Source organism: Lepidochelys kempii, chromosome 27 (genome assembly GCF_965140265.1).
Source record: "Lepidochelys kempii isolate rLepKem1 chromosome 27, rLepKem1.hap2, whole genome shotgun sequence".
NCBI classification, from domain to species: Eukaryota; Metazoa; Chordata; order Testudines; family Cheloniidae; genus Lepidochelys; species Lepidochelys kempii.
The window spans coordinates 3,457,522-3,476,991 of record NC_133282.1 but is presented as its reverse complement, the minus strand read 5'-3'; the positions used below and the strand labels follow the sequence as shown (position 1 = coordinate 3,476,991).

General features: G+C 50.2%; 1 protein-coding gene across 1 annotated transcript in view; it reads right to left on the bottom strand.

The window, feature by feature from the left end:
• SCN4A (sodium voltage-gated channel alpha subunit 4) overlaps positions 1-19,470 on the bottom strand; it is a 108,376-nt gene that overhangs the window by 88,178 nt on the left and 728 nt on the right. Inside the window, exons 2-4 of the mRNA XM_073326359.1 lie at positions 10,018-10,136; positions 4,592-4,681; positions 3,675-3,803 (exon numbers count right to left, since the gene is read on the bottom strand). Of these exons, the coding sequence (XP_073182460.1) occupies positions 3,675-3,803; positions 4,592-4,681; positions 10,018-10,136 (338 nt within the window). The remainder of the gene's footprint in view (positions 1-3,674; positions 3,804-4,591; positions 4,682-10,017; positions 10,137-19,470) is intronic.

Here is a 19,470-nt window from a genome sequence, read left to right as displayed (position 1 = left end):
TGTTGCCTTGAGAGGGCTGGGGAAAGCTCCCAGGAGCAAGGTGCCTGTGGTATTGTCTATACTGGGAAGTTTTACACCAGGTGAGCTATACCGATTGATTCCTGACGATGATGATGATAGCACCCTTGAGTTCCAGTCTTGGACCATGGCCCCACTGCACTAGGTGGTGTATGGACACTTAGACAACCCAACCCCCTGCCCCAGCCCAGTGAAAGTGAGTGAGGGTGGGGTAGAGTGAGTCACCAAGGGAGGGGGAATGTAGTGATCGGGGAGCAGGGCCTTGGGGTAGGGGCAAGCTAAGGTGTTAGGTTTTGTGCGATTAGAGAGTTGGCAACACTAATCTGGGAAGGCTGGGAGCCATAGGCATGGTAACTAGGGGTGCGGGGGGTTCTGAAGGACCCCAGATTTTATGTGGGGTCCTGGCTGCTGCCCCTCAACCGGGGCTCCGTTGCTGGCCTCATGCCTGGTGTCCCGGCTGCTGCCCCCGACCCCAGCTGTAGCCCCAGCCTTGGTCCCCTTACCCCTGTCTGGGTCCCCGCTCTCGGAGACATGGCCCTGCTCCCAGCCCCAGCTCTGCAGGGGGCAGGGACAGACATAGACGCGGTAAGAGGGCTGGCTTTCAGCACCGCCACTATTAAAAGTGTTCCAGAGCCACTGGTGGGAGCAGGGGAGGTCGGACTCTACAGCAGCCCCTCTGGGCTGCCACCATTCCATCCCCATGGAGCAGAGAACCCGCTGGGTCCTGCATGGCAAGCAAGGCCTGGTGTTTAACAGTGGAGTCAGCATCACGCCTCCTGGGACCAGAGCTTAGCCCACAGGAGCTGGTACCACCCATCCTGGTCTGCACGGAGCCGGTCGTTGGTGGCCAGCATCATGTCACCAAACTCAGTGGATCAAAATAGTCTTTCATTGTGATTCCCTTTCCAAGTGAAGAGGAGGCCAGAGGAGCGCAAGCATCTTTCCCCTGCCCTTCCCTGCAGGTTGTCCTACAGGAGAGAATCATAGAATCATAGAATATGAGATTTGGAAGGGACCTCAGGAGGTCATCTAGTCCAACCCCCTGCTCAAAGCAGGACCAATTCCCAGTTAAATCATCCCACCTAGGCCTTTGTCAAGTCTGACCTTAAAAACCTCTAAGGAAGGAGATTCCACCACCTCCCTAGGTAACCCATTCCAGTGCTTCACCATCCTCCTAGTGAAAAAGTTTTTCCTAATATCCAACCCTAGGCCTCCCCCACTGCAACTTGAGACCATTACTCCTTGTTCTGTCATCTGCTACCACTGAGAACAGTCTAGATCCATCTCTTTGGAACCCCCTTTCAGGTCATTGAAAGCAGCTATCAAATACCCCCTCATTCTTCTCTTCCGCAGACTAAACAACCCCAGTTCCCTCAGCCTCTCCTCACAAGTCATGTGTTCCATTTCCCTAGTCATTTTTGTTGCCCTTCCCTGGACTCTCTCCAATTTTTCCACATCCTTCTTGTAGTGTGGGGCCTAAAACTGGACACAGTACTCCAGATGAGGCCTCACCAATGTCGAATAGAGGGGAATGATCACGTCCCTCGATCTGCTGGCAATGCCCCTACTTATGCATCCCAAAATGCCATTTGCCTTCTTGGCAACAAGGGCACACTCTTGACTCATATCCAGCTTCTCGTCCACTATAACCCCTAGGTCCTTTTCTGCAGAACTGCTGCTGAGCCATTCGGTCCCTAGTCTGTAGCGGTGCATGGGATTCTTCCGTCTTAAGTGCAGGATTCTGCACTTGTCCTTGTTGAACCTCACCAGATTTCTTTTGGCCCAATCCTCTAATTTGTCTAGGGCCCTCTGTATCCTATGCCTACCCTCCAGCGTACCTACCTCTCCTCCCAGTTTAGTGTCATCTGCAAACTTGCTGGGGGTGCAATCCACACCATCCTCCAGATCATTTATGAAGATATTGAACAAAACCGGCCCTAGGACTGACCCTTGGGGCACTCCACTTGATACCGGCTGCCAACTAGACATGGAGCCATTGATCACTACCCGTTGAGCCCGACAATCTAGCCAACTTTCTATCCACCTTATAGTCCATTCATCCAGCCCATACTTCTTTAACTTGCTGGCAAGAATACTGTGGGAGACTGTGTCAAAAGCTTTGCTAAAGTCAAGAAACAACACGTCCACCGCTTTCCCCTCATCCACAGAGCCAGTTATTTCATTATAGAAGGCAATTAGATTAGTCAGGCATGACTTGTCCTTGGTGAATCCATACTGACTGTTTCTGATCACTTTTCTCTCCTCTAAGTGCTTCAGAATTGATTCCTTGAGGACCTGCTCCATGATTTTTCCAGGGACTGAGGTGAGGCTGAGTGGCTTATAGTTCTCAGGATCCTCCTTCTTCCCTTTTTTAAAAAGAGAGTCTCTCTTTTTTCCCATCTGTAAAATGGGGAGAAGGAGCCTTCGCCAGAGGACCCTGCAGGTATAGAATCCAGGGCTGCTGAGCTACCAGGCAGCCAGCACCTCCAGGCTGTCCCCCAGCAGCAGCTCTTCCCAGCTCGTGTGCCATGTCCCATGACTGGCTGAGATCAACTTAGGGGTTTGATAGGCAGCAGCCTCATGGCTCCTGTTTGGCTCCCGGCTCTATACAAACCCAAGGGGCATTCCAGCAGATGTCCATGATGGTTCCTGTTCTGTGCTCTTGAAACTCTTGGCTTGACCTCGGCTTGTTCTGGACTTTGCGCCTGACTCAGACCCTAAAAAGTTACTTGGATTCTATCCCTTGGTATCGACCCTGGCCCAGAATGGACCGGGAACTCCTCAGCTACTCCCAGCCTCTGCTGGGACCCTGATGGACCCTACTCCACGCAGCGGCTGCCGAACCTGCAAAGCATTTTCAGACCCTCGGATGAGGGAGCAGTGCTGCAGGAGTGAGAAGGCTGCATGAAGGAGATGGACAATACTTGCTACAGTGACTTGCTAAACCTTATTAGCTAAACTAATTTGACTCTGCTTGGATGGAAACACCATCTGAGGGACTGTGAATGAGGAGCAAGGCTGAACCTGAAAGGTCAAAGCATGGGGAGCCAAGCAGTGGCGTGAGGCAATCAACAGGGTTAGGACTGGTCGGATTTAACATCTTCACTGCCCACCTGGAAGAGGGAGCAGCCGGCACATTAACCAGTCCCTGCGAATATTGAAGGGGCGTGGTGTGAACACTAGTGAGGACAGAGAAATAATAGGAAGAGATTCACTGCAGAGAGACTAGAAATATGGGTAGGAAGTAGCACAATTTGATTCTTCCTGGGCAAAGTGAGGTAACAAGCCAGGCCTGACTGAGAGGGACAGGCTAGGTGACCATAGGGGGCCACCAACCAGAGCAAAACCCCAAGTGTAGACAAGGAAAGTCACAATATGCCCCAGTGACGTTTAACCCTGCTTGGCACTGGGGTTAGCTCCACCAATGCAATCACAGCTCTCCTTGTCTACATTTAGGGTGTGGCTACTTTAGTGATTGGCCATCCAGTGCAGGAATTGGGGCATACCCCCACTGTAGACTATACCAGCTCTAACATCTGTGGCTAACATCTGTGGCTTTCCAGACATTTGTTTCCAATTCATCCTATACCACAGATGTTACAACTTGGTTAGCTGGGCTTCCTGCCTGTGCCACGTCCCTTACTGAGTATACTTACGCCATAACGATAACACTGAAATCCAGCCAGTTCCATGGGTCGCGTAGGAATGTAAATTGGTCAATGCAAAATCCTCTGGCTACTATCTTTATCATGGACTCGAAGGTGTATATCCCAGTGAAGGTGTATCTGAAAGCAGAAACAGTGACTTATGGTAAGTAGACAAGACAAGCAGCTCAAAGGGAAAACTATCCAAGACACTTGCAAAAATGTTATGTGTATGTGGGAAAAATGGGTCCTGGGACCTTCATGGGAAAAGGGTTGGAAAATATGTCTTATCAGTCATTTCCCATGGCTGCTGACAGCAGCTGAGCTCTGCTAGCATTAGCAAAATTGGGAACGTTAATACAGATGGGCCACTCACTACCAGCACTACTTTCAGCACCAGGGGCCGGATTTCCAAATGAGCTCAGCATGGTGAAGGCACGCAAGGTCTGGGCCATTAGTGTCACCACCGGGGCTGCTGGATGTTTTGAAAACTTCAGCCCCTGTTTAGGCGCCTAAATGGGAGGCTCTTTGGAAAATCTGGCACTGATAGTGGGCACTGAGCCCTGGTAATCTGGCCCCAAATTTTGGGTGCTGAGTCCTCAAAAACCTGCTGCCTGCTCGGAGCCCTGTCTGTCCTGCAGCTGAGCTGCAGTGAGTAGTGGTGGGAGGCTGTTCAGAAATGTGCCCATGGTTGCAAAGTCTAGAGCTGGACACAAACTTGGGTTCTGAGATCACAAACATGGCGATAGCTCAGTCCAGGGGTCTCCAAACTACACATGCCTATTTCCAAAGGCCCCTTCACCCCTTTCCCTCAGGCCCCTCTCCGATAAGCGGGACAGATTTCTGTAGAGAGCAGCCATGCAGCGAAAGGGGCCGCCCTCTCCAGTGCCATCAGGAGGCCAAGCTGCGATGGGAGGAAAGGAACTTACTCCACGTTCTTGGCCCACGGTGGCGGGTCACTCATTGCCATGAACACACAGTTGGTCAAAATGGTGATCATGATAAACATGCTGAATAATTTATAACCAGGTCAAGGAAAATCTTTCTGGGCATGTCACAGGCTCCCCTCTTCCCCCGAGTCCTCTCCAAGGCCGGGTGCAGCGGTAAGAGCACATGCAGCGTTCCCCTCCATCCCAGCCCTGGAGTGCGGCTCCCAGACGAGATGCCTGGCGTTTCAGAACAACGCAGAGATGAAGAAAGCTTAAACTATTTCACCAGTGTCCCTCTTCACTATGGTCGCTTCTCCACCTCCAGCCACATCCACAGCCTGCCCCAAGCCCCAGCCCTTCCTGGCATCCCTTGGCCCTCCTCTCCCCTTCCCAACCCCCAACCTCTAGCCACTTTGCAAACAGGATCTTCCTTTTGGCCCCCCGCCTCTCTCCCTAGCAACCTGCCCCCACCTACTGGGCCCTTCAGGCAGCTGAGATGAGCCCTCACCACAGGCACTAATGGGCCCCTTAAAGAGATGCTCAGGTTCAGCTAGAGCTATTTGACTCGAAGCAGGAATGAGTTCAGGCAAGCCTGTGAGGTCAGGCTGTGTGATCACAGTGGTCCCTTCTGGCCTTAAAAATCTCTGACTCTCCTGACCAGAGCAGGTGAACACTTCTCTGTTCATATTCTCCTTGCACACCTTGCTGCCCTCACTGACCTGACCGCCTCTGCCCTATCTCCTCCTGCCTGTGACCCCTCAGCTCCTAGTACACGCTGCACCTGCTGGCAGCTGGAGAACTCCCTCCTAGGCAGGGCCAGATTTATACCTTGCGTGCCCCTAGGCAGGGTCCCCACACCACTCCCGTTGGCTGGGCAGCTGCGGGGGCCCCGGCTTCCAGCTGCCCGGCACTGCTTGCAGGGGCTCAGCTCTCCAGTGTCCCCTGCCGCCTGCGGCTCACAGTTCCAGGCCCCCACCGCCGACCGCAGTGACCAGGAACTGTGGAGTGGACTCTTGTGGCGGCCGGGAGCTGTGGGGTGGCCCCCAGTGCTCGCAGCGGCTCGGACCTCCTAACCGCCACTTTTAACTTTTAGGCACCCCACTGCCCAGCGCCCCTCTGTCTACAGACCCTCCACTGCCCAGCACCCCGAAACACACAAACCTCCTCTACTCCCCACTGCCCAGCGTCCCGCACAAACTCCCCACTACCCAGCATCCCCCACCCCCTCACTGCCCAGATCCCCCCCACAAGCCCCTTCAGAGACCCACTCTCCCGTGTCTTGCCCTCTGGCCACACTCACTGGCCCCGCTGGGAGGTGACTGTGTCCACTGGGTTAAGTTAGGAGTGCTCCAGCAGGGCTGTGTGGGGCTGTCTCCCCCTCAGCTGGCCCCAACCCCTGCCAGGACCTGGGAGCGGCAAAAATTGCATTTTTAGGCACCCCTAGAATGCCGGCGTCCCTAGGCATGTGCCCAATGAGAAATCCGGCCTTGCTCCTAGATCCCCTTCAGTCTGGCTTTTGTCTTCCCCCAACCCCCCCACAACATCTCTGCTCCTCTTCCTGGCTGGGCCTCCTCTTCCTGGCTGTTCCCCATCCCTCAGTATCTCTGTGGCCTTTGATGCTCTCAGTCACTCTTTCCTTCCTTGACCTGCGCAGGACTGGGACAAGTACCTGTCCCACCTGCGGTACAGGGAAGTGCCCCAGGAATCCATAGTCTTCCTCCCTTTCGAGCTGTTGTATGGGAGGAGAGTGAGGGGACCCCCTGGACCTGGTAAGGGATGATTGGGAGGAGAAGTGGGAAGATCCCCTGGTGGACCTTTTCCCTGAGATAGGAGCCAATCCTCCCATCAGGTGTCCCCTGTTCAGAGTCACTGGGAAAACAGCCCAGAACTTGGAGAGAGAGGTCAAGGACATGCTGGCTTTAGAGGGGATCCAGCCGTTCAACAGCCCATGGGCTCACTCGTGGGGCTGGTCCCCAAGAAAGATGGGTCGATCCGATTCTGTGGGGACTATCGGAAACTTAATGCCATCACCATGTCCAATGCCTACCCCATGCCTAGGCTTGGTGAGATTCTAGACAAGCTGTGGGGGTGGGGGTGGGGCTCATTACCTTTCTACTATGGATCACCCCAAAGGCGACTGGCAGGTGCCTTTGGACCCAGATCCAGGTTGAAATCTGCCTTCACCACCCCTTTGGGGCTCTTTGAGTTCCTGGTCCTGTCTTTTGACCTCAAGGGAGCTTTGGCCACCTACCAGCGCTGGGTGGATCAGTTACTGAGGGGGATGGAGAACTTGGCCCTAGTATACACTGATGATATTTGTGTCTCTAGCCAGACCTGGGAGGAACACGTGTCCCAGGTGAAGAGGGTGCTGGGCTGCCTCAAGGAGGCAGGACTGACGGTAAAAGCTGGAAAGTGCAAGGTGGGGAGGGCAGAGGTGTCGTACCTGGGCCACAAGGTTTGGAGTGGCTGCCCAAGCCTGGAGCTGGCCAAGGTGGAGACAATCAGAGGTTGGCCTGTTCCCCAGACCAAGAAACAGGTCCAGGCCTTTGTTGGGATGGCGGGGTACTACCGGAGGTTTGTACCCCACTTTGGCTTGCTAGCTGCCCCCAGCACTGAGCTATGTAAGAAGGGTAAATCAGATGAGGTGGTCTGGACTGAGCAGTGCGAGAGGCCTCTCTGGGCACTGAAGGAGGCTCCAATCCAGGGCCCAGTAAATTTGGTAAAGCCAGACTTTGCCAAGTCCTTTGCAGCATTCACCGATGCCTCAGATGCAGGGCTGAGCGCAGTGCTGATGCAAGCTGTTTGTAAGTGGGGAGACACCCCATCAGGTACCTGAGCAAGAAGCTGCAGTCCTGGGAGCAGAACTATGTGGCCATCGAGAAGAAATGCCTGGCCATGGGGCAGGCCCTTGAAAAGCTGCAGCCGTATCTATTGTGTGGCGCTTTGCTGTGTACACTGACCCCTCTCCCCCGATGTGGCTGCATCCAATGAAAGGGGCTGATGCCGAGCTGCTGGTGACAGAGACACCTGGTCAGAGGATGGCCAAGGTCAGGAAGGGGGCTCTTAACCAAGAGAGCCCGAATCGCAGCCCTCCAGACTGGAGCGCTGGGAGAACACCCGATCTCAGTTTGAACCCCAGGGGTTTTGGGGTGACAAAAGGGCCCGGGCAACATAAACCTTTCCACATGTGGCCTGCGAGGGCCATCAAGCACACCTAACCTAAGGGAGGGCGTGAAACTGGAAGGGCCTGGTCTCACTCCCACCAAGGAATGGGAAAGATGCTGGGGCATCCATGGGAATGTTGGTGGGTTCAAACTTCCCCAGGTCACCGGCTAAAGTGACCCCACTCAGTTCAGTCTCGAAGGGGGGAGAGATGTGACGAAGTGGAGATGTTCTTAATGTTTTCTCTGAATACTGTGTGGGTACCTCAGTTTCCCCTATACATTTCTTAAGTATCTAGATGATGGGATAATGGTGTGTGCTTGTTGCAGAACCCTAGAGGGCCAGTGTGATGCTGTATGCACAGAGAATGGCTGACACGCTGTCTCCTGGCAATGGATGGCCTGGGCCCCTCCCCTGCAAAGGTGCCAACCGAAGGTGTTGGAGAACAAAGAGATCAGGTGGCCTCCTGGCCTGGGAAAGAGACAAAGGCCAGAGGAGGGGCTGGAGAGGGTTTCAGTTTAGAGCTGGCTGGGGAAACGGAGGAAGGCCCAGAACTGGGGTCTGGGTTCCCTACCCGCCAAGATGGACGTGACTGAGGGTCCTGTTTTCCGTACCTACAAGCTCTGTTTTGGACTGTGTTCCTGTCATCTAATAAACCTTCTTGTTTTACTGGCTGGCTGAGAGTCACAGTGAATCGCAGGAAGTGGGGGGTGGAGGGCCCTGACTCCCCCACACTCTGCGATGATTAGGGTTGGAAGAGACCTGAGGAGGTCATCTAGTCCAACCCCCTGCTCAAAGCAGGACCAGCACCAACTAAATCATCCCACCCAGGCCTTTGTCAAGCCGGGCCTTAAAAACCTCTAAGGATGGAGATTCCACCACCTCCCTAGGTAACCCATTCCAGTGCTTCACCACCCTCCGAGTGAAATAGTGTTTCTTAATATCCAACCTAGACCTCCCCCACTGCAACTTGTTCTGTCATCTGCCACCACTGAGAACAGCCTAATTCCATCCTTTTTGGAACCCCCCCTTCAGGTAGCTGAAGGCTGCTATCAAATCCCCCCTTACTCTTCTCTTCTGCAAACTAAATAACCCCAGTTCCCTCAGCCTCTCCTCATAAGTCATGTGCTCCAGCCCCCTTTAATCATCAAGTGATCCGTCCCCTGTCGCCCATTCCCAGCTTCTGGCAAACAGGTTAAGGACACCATCCCTGCCCATCCTGGCTTATAGCCATTGATGGACCTATTGTCCAGGAACTTATCTAGTTCTTTTTGGAACCCTGTTATAGTCTTGGCCTTCATAACATCCTCTGGCAAGGAGTTCCACAGGCTGACTGTGTGTTGTGTGAAGAAATACTTCCTTTTGTTTGTGTTAAACCTGCTGCCTATTAATTTCATTTGGTGACCCCTAGTTCTTGTGTTATGAGGAGTAAATAACACTTCCTTATTTACTTTCTCCCTACCAGTCATGATTTTATAGACCTCTATCATATCCCCCCCCTTAGTCGTCTCTTTTCCTAGCTGAAAAGTCCCAGCCCTTTTAATCTCTTTTCATATGGAAGCTGTTCTATAGTTGAGTAGTTTTGTATCATCAGCAAATTTTGCCACCTCACTGTTTACCCTTTTTTCAGATCATTTATGAATACACTGAATAGGACTAGTCCCAGTACAGAACCTGCGGGACACCACTATTTACCACTCTCCATTCTGAAAACTGACCATGTATTTGTTTCCTATCTTTTAACCAGTTACCAATCCAAGAGAGGACCTTCCCACTTATCCCATGACAGCTTACTTTGCTTAAGAGCCTTTGGTGAGGGACCTTTCTGAAAATCTAAGTACACTATATCAACTGGATCCTCCTTTCCCACATGATTGTTGACCCTCTCAAAGAATTCTAGTAGATTGGTGAGGCATGATTTCCCTTTACAAAAACCATGTTGACTTTTCCCCAACAAATTATGTTAATCTATGTGTCTGACAATTTTGTTCTTTACTATAGGTTCAACCAGTTTGCCTGGTACTGAAGTCTAGGCTCACTGGCCTGTAATTGCCAGGATCGAGGCGATCCTGGATGGAACCTTTTTAAAAAAATGGTGTAACATTAGCTACTCTACAGTCATCTGGTACCGGAGCTGATTTAAGCGATAGGTTACATACCACAGTTAGTAGTTCTGCAATTTCATATCCGAGTTCCTTCAGAACTCTTGGGTGAATCCCATCTGGGCCTGATGACTTACTACTGTTTAATTTATGAAAGGATATGAATGTATAAGCACTTTGATGGCACCTCTCCTGAGGGGATTGAAGGGTCCCAGCATGTATAGGGCCGGGGTTGCGCTGAACCGGAAGATTGCTTTTCCTTTGTTTAGGACGATGAATGTCTGAAAAACAAAGAGAGAAGGAAGATTCATTATTCCCTCCTTACAACACACACACAAGCCAAACAAACAAAAACATAAGGCTACCCCAAGCAGAGCTTTTATGTCCAAAATCAAGTCAGCAGCTCCATGAATCTCACTATGGACTATGCTATTGCTAATACATTTCACTGGATGGTGCTCAGATCCTAGGTGATGGGCAGAAGGATAAAACCTTAAGCTAGAGTGCTAGATGTTGGTGGATATCTGAATGATCAGTGTATAACTTTAGCTTCAACTGATTATTAGCATGGCTGCTAATGGTGTCATATATAGGTCATGTAAAAATCAAGTTTCCACAATAGCTTCATGTTTTCAGATGTTCATAATTTTTGAGATCTCTGGAGATGAAATTTTCCATACTTGGTCTCTTTTCAAATGAGAATATTGGCTCGTGCTAATGATAATCAATGGTAATGACTGTTGCTTAATCAGGGCTATATTAGAATAATTTAGCTGATATTGAGTAGTTCAAATGTCAAACTGCTTCTACCGTGAAAAATGTCTTTATATAAAAAGTATTGAGGGGGTTTCTACATCTATTATGTCTCAATGACACCAGTTCAAATGTGCTGTTTAACACATTAAAAGTTGTTGTTTTTTCTAGCTGCCAGCCTTGCAAACTCAACCTGGGATCTGAGAGTCAAGCTGGGAAACTTCATGGGCCACTCTGGCTTTAGACAAACTAAGCAGTTGCCCAGGGTGGCAGATTTCTGGAAGAAATGATTTTTTGAGCGGCATTGTGAGCGGCATTTGAGCAGCGTGCTCCCGATCACAACACTGTCTCAGATTTGGCCCAGATGCCCCTCTGTAATGGCAGCAGGGAAGGTTTAGGGGCCAAGGGCAGCACCTGTCCCCCCCGCCTTCTTCAGGTTCTCAAAAATGGTGGGGGGGGCAGTGGCCTTAGGTACCCCCTATCTCCATTGCCTATGAAGAGGGGGGGCGGCACACTGAAGTTTTGCCTAGGGTGGCACTTTGTCTTGAGTGATCTCTGGGGTTCTTTCCATCTTTCTTGTGCGCATCAGATTCCATTGTCAGTGACATCTGTACACCTTGTTAGCCTCCTGGGCATCTATTTCCCATGAAGGACAATATAATAGCACGTCAGTTTTCCTACAACCTCAGATGCAGATGCATAGCGCCTTACTGTGCTGGAGGCTACTCAGTGTGTGCCAGGCAAGGAAAGCCCATGCAAATCATTCACAGAGCTGGTCAAATATCGGAAGAAAACTAGTCATAGATTTTTAAGGCCAGACGGGACCATTATGACCCTCTAGTCTGACCTCCTGCTGGACACAGGCCAGAGAACCCCGCCCAGTAATTATTTCAGCAAGCCAATAACTTCTGTCTGAGCTATTCATGGAAGTCTGGCATGTAAACAGGGAAGTTTATGGAAGATGACACTAGCCGTGGTAGAATCTGGAGCGGCGGCAGCTGACTAAGGGGTACAGTCATAGCCTCAGGAGCCTGCTCCAGGTCTCAGATCTTCACTATTAATTTTTGGTGGAGCAGGGCATTGTGTGGAGGTGAAGGGCAGGAGCCGGTTACTGGGAGAGCTGTTAAGATCCTGCTGGGCTTTAGGAGCAGAGGTGGATTAAGGTCTCCTGGGGCCCTGGGCCAGAGCAAGTGGGCACGCCCTGGCACCGGAACCGTCGCCCTGCCCCACCGCTTCCGCCTGTGGTCCCACCCCCATTCCTCCCCTTCCACCGGTGACCCCACCCACAGCCCCACTCCTTTCTGCCCCTTCCCCCATGGCCCTGGCCCTGTTCCACCCATGGCCCCATCCCATTCTGCCCCTTCCCCCGTAGCCCTGCCCCCACTCTACTCCCTTCCCTCGTGGCCCCACCCCCATTTCGCCCAGAGTTGCTCCTCATTCTGCTCCCCTCGCAGCCCCGCCCTCCATTGACAACTTTCTGCCCCCTGCACTGCGGTCCCAAGACTGGAGAAGCTCTGTCCCCCCGCCAGGGCCTGGGGCCGCAGCCAGGGTCTGGGTGCTGGGGATTCCCCTGCCCACCTCGTGGCTTCTACCAGGGCTCCGGGCTTCCACCGCCCCATGGCAGATTTCCAATGGTGCGCCCATTTTCACGGGGCCCCTGGGCACGGGCCCCATGGACCCATTGGATAATCCACCACTGGATGGGAGGGCCTGTGATGCTGGCAGGCCAGGTGCCAGCTCTTGCCAAAGCTTTAGGCCTCAGCTGAGCACTGACAAAGTCATTGCTGGAGACCAGTCTGTTTCCCCTGTGGGTCAGGGCTTGTCTGCACGGGCACTTTACAGCGCTGCAAGTTTCTCACTCAGGGGTGTGGAAAGACACCCCCTGAGCGCAGCAAGTTTCAGCGCTGTAAAGTACCAGTGTAGACAGTTCCCCAGCGCTGAGAGCCGCACTCCCAGCACTGGTAGCTACGCCCCCCCATGGAGGTGGTCACTCTGCTGCGACTACACAAGCCGCGGTAGTGCTTTAACATTGCCAGTGTAGACTAGCCCTTAGTGTGGTGGAAATGGGTACTGTTGGATTTATAGCCATGTGTTTAGTGTTTAGACTTTCTGAAATGCTTGTAAGCTGCTGCATGTGGTAGTCTCCTATACTTTCTTTATCACATGCGATACAGTAATATTTAAGTTTTTGCTTTGCCACTGTAAAAAATGTTTGCTCTGAAACTGTGAACCCTGCACGAGGGATCACCTTCTGCCCATCAAGAAGGCTGATCAAAACTAAATGGGCCATTATGGGACATCACAATACAAAGACTTTCTTAATTGCCCCCTTACATCCAAGAAGAGGCTATGTAAAAAAGGGCTCAACCCATCAGCTTGAATTCTGGAAGAAGGGAAATAAAAATAGCTGACCAAGAAAATTTTTAATCTCTTTTGCTTCTTGGAGTCTCACAGGGCTGGAGCTACAAACCAGAAGCAGAGATCTCCAGGCTCAAACTGGGTTAGCCCTAAAAGACATTCAGTGCTGACAGATTACTGCAGCTCTGTCATAGAATCATAGAATATCAGGGTTGGAAGGGACCTCAGGAGGTCATCTAGTCCAACTTCCTGCTCAAAGCAGGACCGATCGCCAATTAAATCATCCCAGCCAGGGCTTTGTCAAGCCTGACCTTAAAAACTTCTAGGGAAGGAGATTCCAGCACCTCCCTAGGTAACGCATTCCAGTGTTTCACCATCCTCCTAGTGAAAAAGTTTTTCCTAATATCCAATCTAAATCTCCCCCACTGCAACTTGAGACCATTACTCCTTGTTCTGTCATCTGCTACCACTGAGAACAGTCTAGAGCCATCCTCTTTGAAACCCCCTTTCGGGTAGTTGAAAGCAGCTATCAAATCCCCCCTCATTCTTCTCTTCTGAAGACTAAACATCCCCAGTTCCCTCAGCCTCTCCTCATAATTCATGTGTTCCAGTCCCCTAATAATTTTTGTTGCCCTCCGCTGGACTCTTTCCAATTTTTCCACATCCTTCTTGTAGTGTGGGGCCCAAAACTGGACACAGTACTCCAGATGAGGCCTCACCTTTTGGGACCACAGACTGTAACTTATCAGCGTACATACGTTTGCTTGCTTTAACCATGTTATAACTCTCTCCTTTCTTTTCTTCGTTAGTAAGTCCTTAGACAGATTACGATAGGATTGGCTAAAAGCATTGTCATTGGTATGAGATGGGAGGTATAAATTGACCTGGGGTAAGTGACTGAATATTTTGTGAGCTTTGATGTATACCAGACAACCATAGGTGCCAACTCCTTGGGTGCTCCGGGGCTGGAGCACCCACAGGGAAAAATTGGTGGGTACTCTGCACCCGCTGGCAGCTCCCCACCCCGCCCCCCTGCCCCAGCTCACCACCGCTCTGCCTCGGCCTCCTCCCCTGAGTGTGCCACGTCCCTGCTTCTCCCCCGAGCTCCCAGTGCTTGCCGCACTGCAGCAAATGCTGGGAGGGAGGGGGGAGGAGGGGGAACGCAGCGCGTTCCAGGAAGAGGGGGTGCCGGGGCGGGGATTTGTGGAAGGAGTCCAATGGGGAAGGGAGGGGGCAGAGTTGGGGCAGGGCCTTTGGAGAAGGGGTTGGAATGGGGGGCGGGGCAGGGATGGAGTCAGGGTGGGGGCGAGGCAGGGGCGAGGCCGGAGGCACCAGGAAAAGTTGGCACTTATGCACCCAACTATCACTAAGTCCAACTTGCCTTAGTGGCAAGATAGACTGGATCGCCCAAGGGGGCAGGTAAGACTGTAATAGTACTTTAGGAGGTCACACTTGTTACTGGGTTGGTGAAATCTAATTGTAGAACACACAACTGGTTTGGGGTGTCTGCCCTGCTTCTTGACAGGTTGGCACTCACAGTCGTGAGCCACTCCCAACAGCATGACAGGGTCATAGCATGGAGGGGCTGAGTGGGCCATTAAGAAGGTTGGGAGAAAATCATAAAAAATGGAAAGGGCAAAAATACCGTGTGGTCAGTTGTCTTACCACCCATATCTTTTGTCTGTGTGGTGCGATATTGTTATACTTGTGAGCTCCCTGGGAACAGGGGCCCTGCAATACTATAGATTCTGTAAAGTGCCTAGCACATGGAGAGCACTAAATTAAAACTAGGGCTGGTCAGACATTTTCCATCCAAACCACTTCTCGATGAAAAATTGGATCTTCAACAAAATGATTTTTTTTCATAAAAAGTGTCCACTTCAGTGGAAAATTTTGACTTTTTTCTAAAAAACCAAACATACAGAAACCTAAAAGTTAATGTCCGAAATGTCACCACAATGCTTCATGGGAGTTGTAGTCAGCTGCTTCAGACCCCCATTCTGCCCTATAAGCCAGGCTCCCTAGTCGGACTTCATCTCCCATGATGCACTGCACCCATTGGACTCCCATGATACACTGCAGTTGCTCAGAAAGATGGAGTCAGTTGCTGACAAAAATTACATATAAGAACAATTTTGCCTTATTTTCAGGAGATAGTGTAAATATTGCACAATTCACTGTTAGCTGCTATTTCCTGTGACAGTTTAGAGGATCCATTTGGAGATGCAGCTAAAATTGTGGCTGCTTCTTCAAAGCAGATCTAAATTCCTTTGCTGTGGAGATCCAGTGGGACATTTCAGGAGGTCTCCCATAAACCTTTCCAGGGTTTCCTGATTTTATCCTGGGTCAGACACATAACAAATCAGCCTCACTCCTGCTGTTTCTTCCCTTCTGGTCGTAAAACCAAGAAATGCAAAGAAACAAGCCACACCACATGCCACACAAATCAGCTGAGGGAACATACTATAACAAGATGCCATGGCTTAAGAAATGGCTCAGAGAACATGGCCTGGAGGTACTGGAGAACATGCCACAGAACATATAGAATGTACCATGCCATGCCAAACTAAGGGAATTCTCCTCTCTCTAGAAATAATTAAAAACTCTTTGGACTCTTCAGAAGATATTCTGAATGCAAGGGACCATGTCCAGAAAATCCAGTTCACTAAGCGTCACTAAGAACACCCACGAGCAAACAGCAGAACTATCCTACAGCTCTATGAGAAACTCAGAAACTACACCTGCCCTATGAATTCGATTGCATGTGGAACAGGCCTTTATGCAAGATGTAGTATTGAGCAAGTGATGGACAAATGGGCAGTTTTCTTTAGGTGGGAAAAATCTGATGATATTCACCATGACTTTATCGTGACTCTCACAATATTTTATGTTTTACTTCAAGCCCCAGCTCCTGCAGACAGTCATGGGAGAATCTAGCCCTCATGGCTGCAGAGAAAAGCTTGAAAATGTGACACAAGTGCACCCCAAAATCCGCAAAAAACAGAAGGCAAAGAAAAAGACCCCAGATTTATTATATTTTTTAAAATCTCGTGATTTTTTCAGCCCTGACTCACATTTTTTGAAAGTCTAGCAACTTAGGACTTCAAATATTTTCAGGCTGTCTAGGGGCCTGCTTGGACTTTGGCATAAGTTAGAGCCTCAGAACATCTCTATCTCAAGTTCTGGCTAAAATGCCTGAGAAAAATTGGGAGTGCAGCACACAGCACACACCCCATGCCAGGAGTGGGACTTGGGAGGGAGTCAGGGGAACTGTTTTTGGGTTTTGTTGCATTCTGCAGTGTTCTGCAAAAGAGTCTTGATAATATAAATAGCAACAGCTCTGCCCTGTATCCCAGAATACTCTGCAGCCAAACAAAGGAGAAAATTGATAACACTGTTTATTTCTAGCTGTGCCCACAATGTGCTAAGTGCTTTCTAATTTGAAAAGAAGGTAGATCCCTGCCCCAGAGTTCGCCATCTAAAGACAAACAGACACAATCAAGGGAAGGAGGACAATGTTAAGATATGGCCAAGACAAGGTCATGAGAAGCATTAGCTAGAGTGTTTCGGTAGCATGAAGTGTGTGGGAACCATTTTCGGGGAGAGACGCTCAAGTTAGTTGGCATGTTTATTGAGTTGAGAGTTGAAGAGAATTACAGAGATGGGGCAGTCGTTGAAGAGTTCAAGCTGACAGCAGAGCAGAGACTCTTTGAGAATAGGCAATCTGGAGAATGCTTGTGTAAGCAGTGTCAGGATGAGCTCCACCCTGACAGCTGGTGGTGAGGTGTGGCAAGTTGTGGAAAAGAACTTCAGGGGCCGATCTCATTTGCATAGGCACACCCACCCCGCCTAGAATGAGACCATAGCTGCCCAAATGGTCACTTTGGCTGCTGTGGGATCCCCAGTGTCTCTGTTATTGGGGCAGGAAGAATAAATTGTTATTACCCTGATTACGGGAACTGTGCTTGGAACTGTACTTGGCCTTTTGTCATGATGGAGGGACTCACCATCAACTAAGTAGCACTCGCTAGGCAAGGGACATGGATTCCAAAACTGTGTGAATGGAGAGAGGTTGGGGACAAGTATTAATACTTGGTGGTATGGGCCCCTTGGTGAGGGCCTTACATGCTAATTGCACTTCCTCCTCTCTCCACTGTGGAATATCAGAGCTAATTTTGATTTCATTAGGAGTCTAGTTACAGGCTGCTGAGCTCACTTTGGGCTAATGGTGGACCAGCACTGAGGCTCCCCTGCTACAAGCTGAATTCAGCAAACTCACTAAAAGCTGAAATCACTGAGCGTTGTGTTAAGCAGTGGGGGAGCCTGAAGATATATTGTGGAGCCGTTTGCGGGACGGCTGGAGTGCCTTGTGGACAGGCTGGTGGAGCAGTTGTGGGACGGCGGGAGCTGCTGGTGGGCCGCGGAGCTGAGTGAAGGAGTTCATGGGGCGGCTGGCGGAGCGGAGCGAAGGCCTATGGAGCTGTGGGGCGGTCAGCTTCAGATCATGTCAGGTGCTTCTTACCTCCGCCCCCATCTCCACCCAGGTTGGGAGGTAAAGCTCTGTAGATAAACTTTTGAACTCTGGGGCTGCCCTGACCAGGGACAGAGACTTTTGGGTCATTGGACTTTTGGGACTTTGGGTGATTTGGGGTTGCTGGACTCAAGAACAAAAGGGAAAGGGCATGCCCCAATTTGCCTGGGGTGAGTTTTTTGCTCATGGGTTGTGTTATGAATCCTTTTGGTGGTGTTTCCCCAACATAATGCCACATTGTTTCTCTCTGTTATTAAAAGGCTTTTTGCTACACTCAGAGTAGGTGCTTGCGAGAGGGAAAGTATTGCCTCTGGGAGGCGCCCAGCGGGGGTGGTATATATTTGTCCCAGGTCACTGGGTGGGGTCTTGAGCCAGTTTGCATTGTGTTATTGGAATGGATCCCCTAGATATTGATAGATCCCCGGCCCTTGTTGCTGCCAACTCTGATGGGCAGAAGGGTTACACTTGTATTGCAAAGGAAAGGAGCCGGAGGTCAGCATAAAGGGTCTGGAACCAGCAGAAATGGGAGAGGAGGAGTCCAGTGGAATGATTGGAGGTGTGAGATGTGTAATAATGAAAAAACACCCTGATCATGCACAGCTGACAAGGCTGTGTCAGTCAGGGGGGTGCCATGTTTCTGTGAGTGCCGGGACATGGGGAAGGAGTTGAAAGTACTGTTAGGGTGGTGGTTCTTTTCAAGAAAGCATGGGCAGAGCAGGGGCAGCAGGAAAAGCAGAATGGTCCTGACTCATGATCATTGAAAGTCTTCACCTAATAATACTGGAGAAACGAGGAGCTACGCAGCCTGCACCTTCTCCATGGTGGGATGGGACATTGGGGGGGGGGCAGAAGTTCCATTCTAGAGGTGCCATATGATAATCTAGAGTCAATGAAAAGCATTATGTGCTGGCACAGATGGATATTTATAGTTAAATTATCTCGTTCAGTGACCCCATCACTGTTAATGGCGTTACACGGATGAATGGTTGCGTGAGGGAGAGGTGAAGCCTTGGAGAGGCAGCCAGACCTACAAGGGCTCATCCAAACCTAGAGCAAGTTGAAAAAATGTTGATGTAACAGTTTTCCACTGAAAAATGCAGTTTTGTCAAAATTCTAATGTGTTGCGGAAATGTGCTGGTTTTAACAAAAAAATTTGATGTGAAAAAGTCAATATTTTGTTTCAAAGATGTCCTATTTATTTATTTCATTTGGATGATTTATACAATAGTAAAATAATAATTGTAATATTATATTTATATATATCTAATGTTTTGTCTATATTTAAATAAATCAAAATGAAATGAAAAGTTTCAGCACCATTGAAATGGAATGTTTTGGTGGTCCCAAATGAAATTGTTTTTGCAATTTTTGGTTCATGGAAAACTTTGAAGTTTTGGCTTTTTGTTCTGATCCAGAACAACATTTTTGGTAAATGTCTTGATTTCCCACAGAAGGAAATTCTGGTTTGTGACCAGCTCTTTCCAAAGCCTTGTCATTACTCAGACTCTTACCCCCTACATGGCATCAGCTCGTGCCCCCGCTCACGTTTTTGAGGCATCCCCAACCCAATGGGCAGCTTCAAAACCAATGTGGATGAGCTCAGTGGTGAGATGCTTGTAGCAGGCTCAGAACATGTGGTGGGGAGCTCCCAGGAGCTGGATTTCCAAAACCAGGCACTGATTTAGTGAGAGCCCCTGAAGATTATGTGGAGTGACCCAGAGCAAATCCCTATCAACTTTGCCTGCTCCAGAAGGTGGAAATGTGGCAGAAAAGGCACAAATCAGATTCTGCCATTTAGAGATGGGGCCACGGTGCAAACTTTGGATTTGGACCCGGGTTTGGATTCTGGATGTCCCAAAGCTCAGCGGTTTTGGGAGCTGGGATTTTGGGTTAATCCACAGCAAAGACCCATTGGCAGGATTTGGCTCCATTCTGGGTTTGGGAGAGAGCTGGGCAAATAATGAATTTTTTGG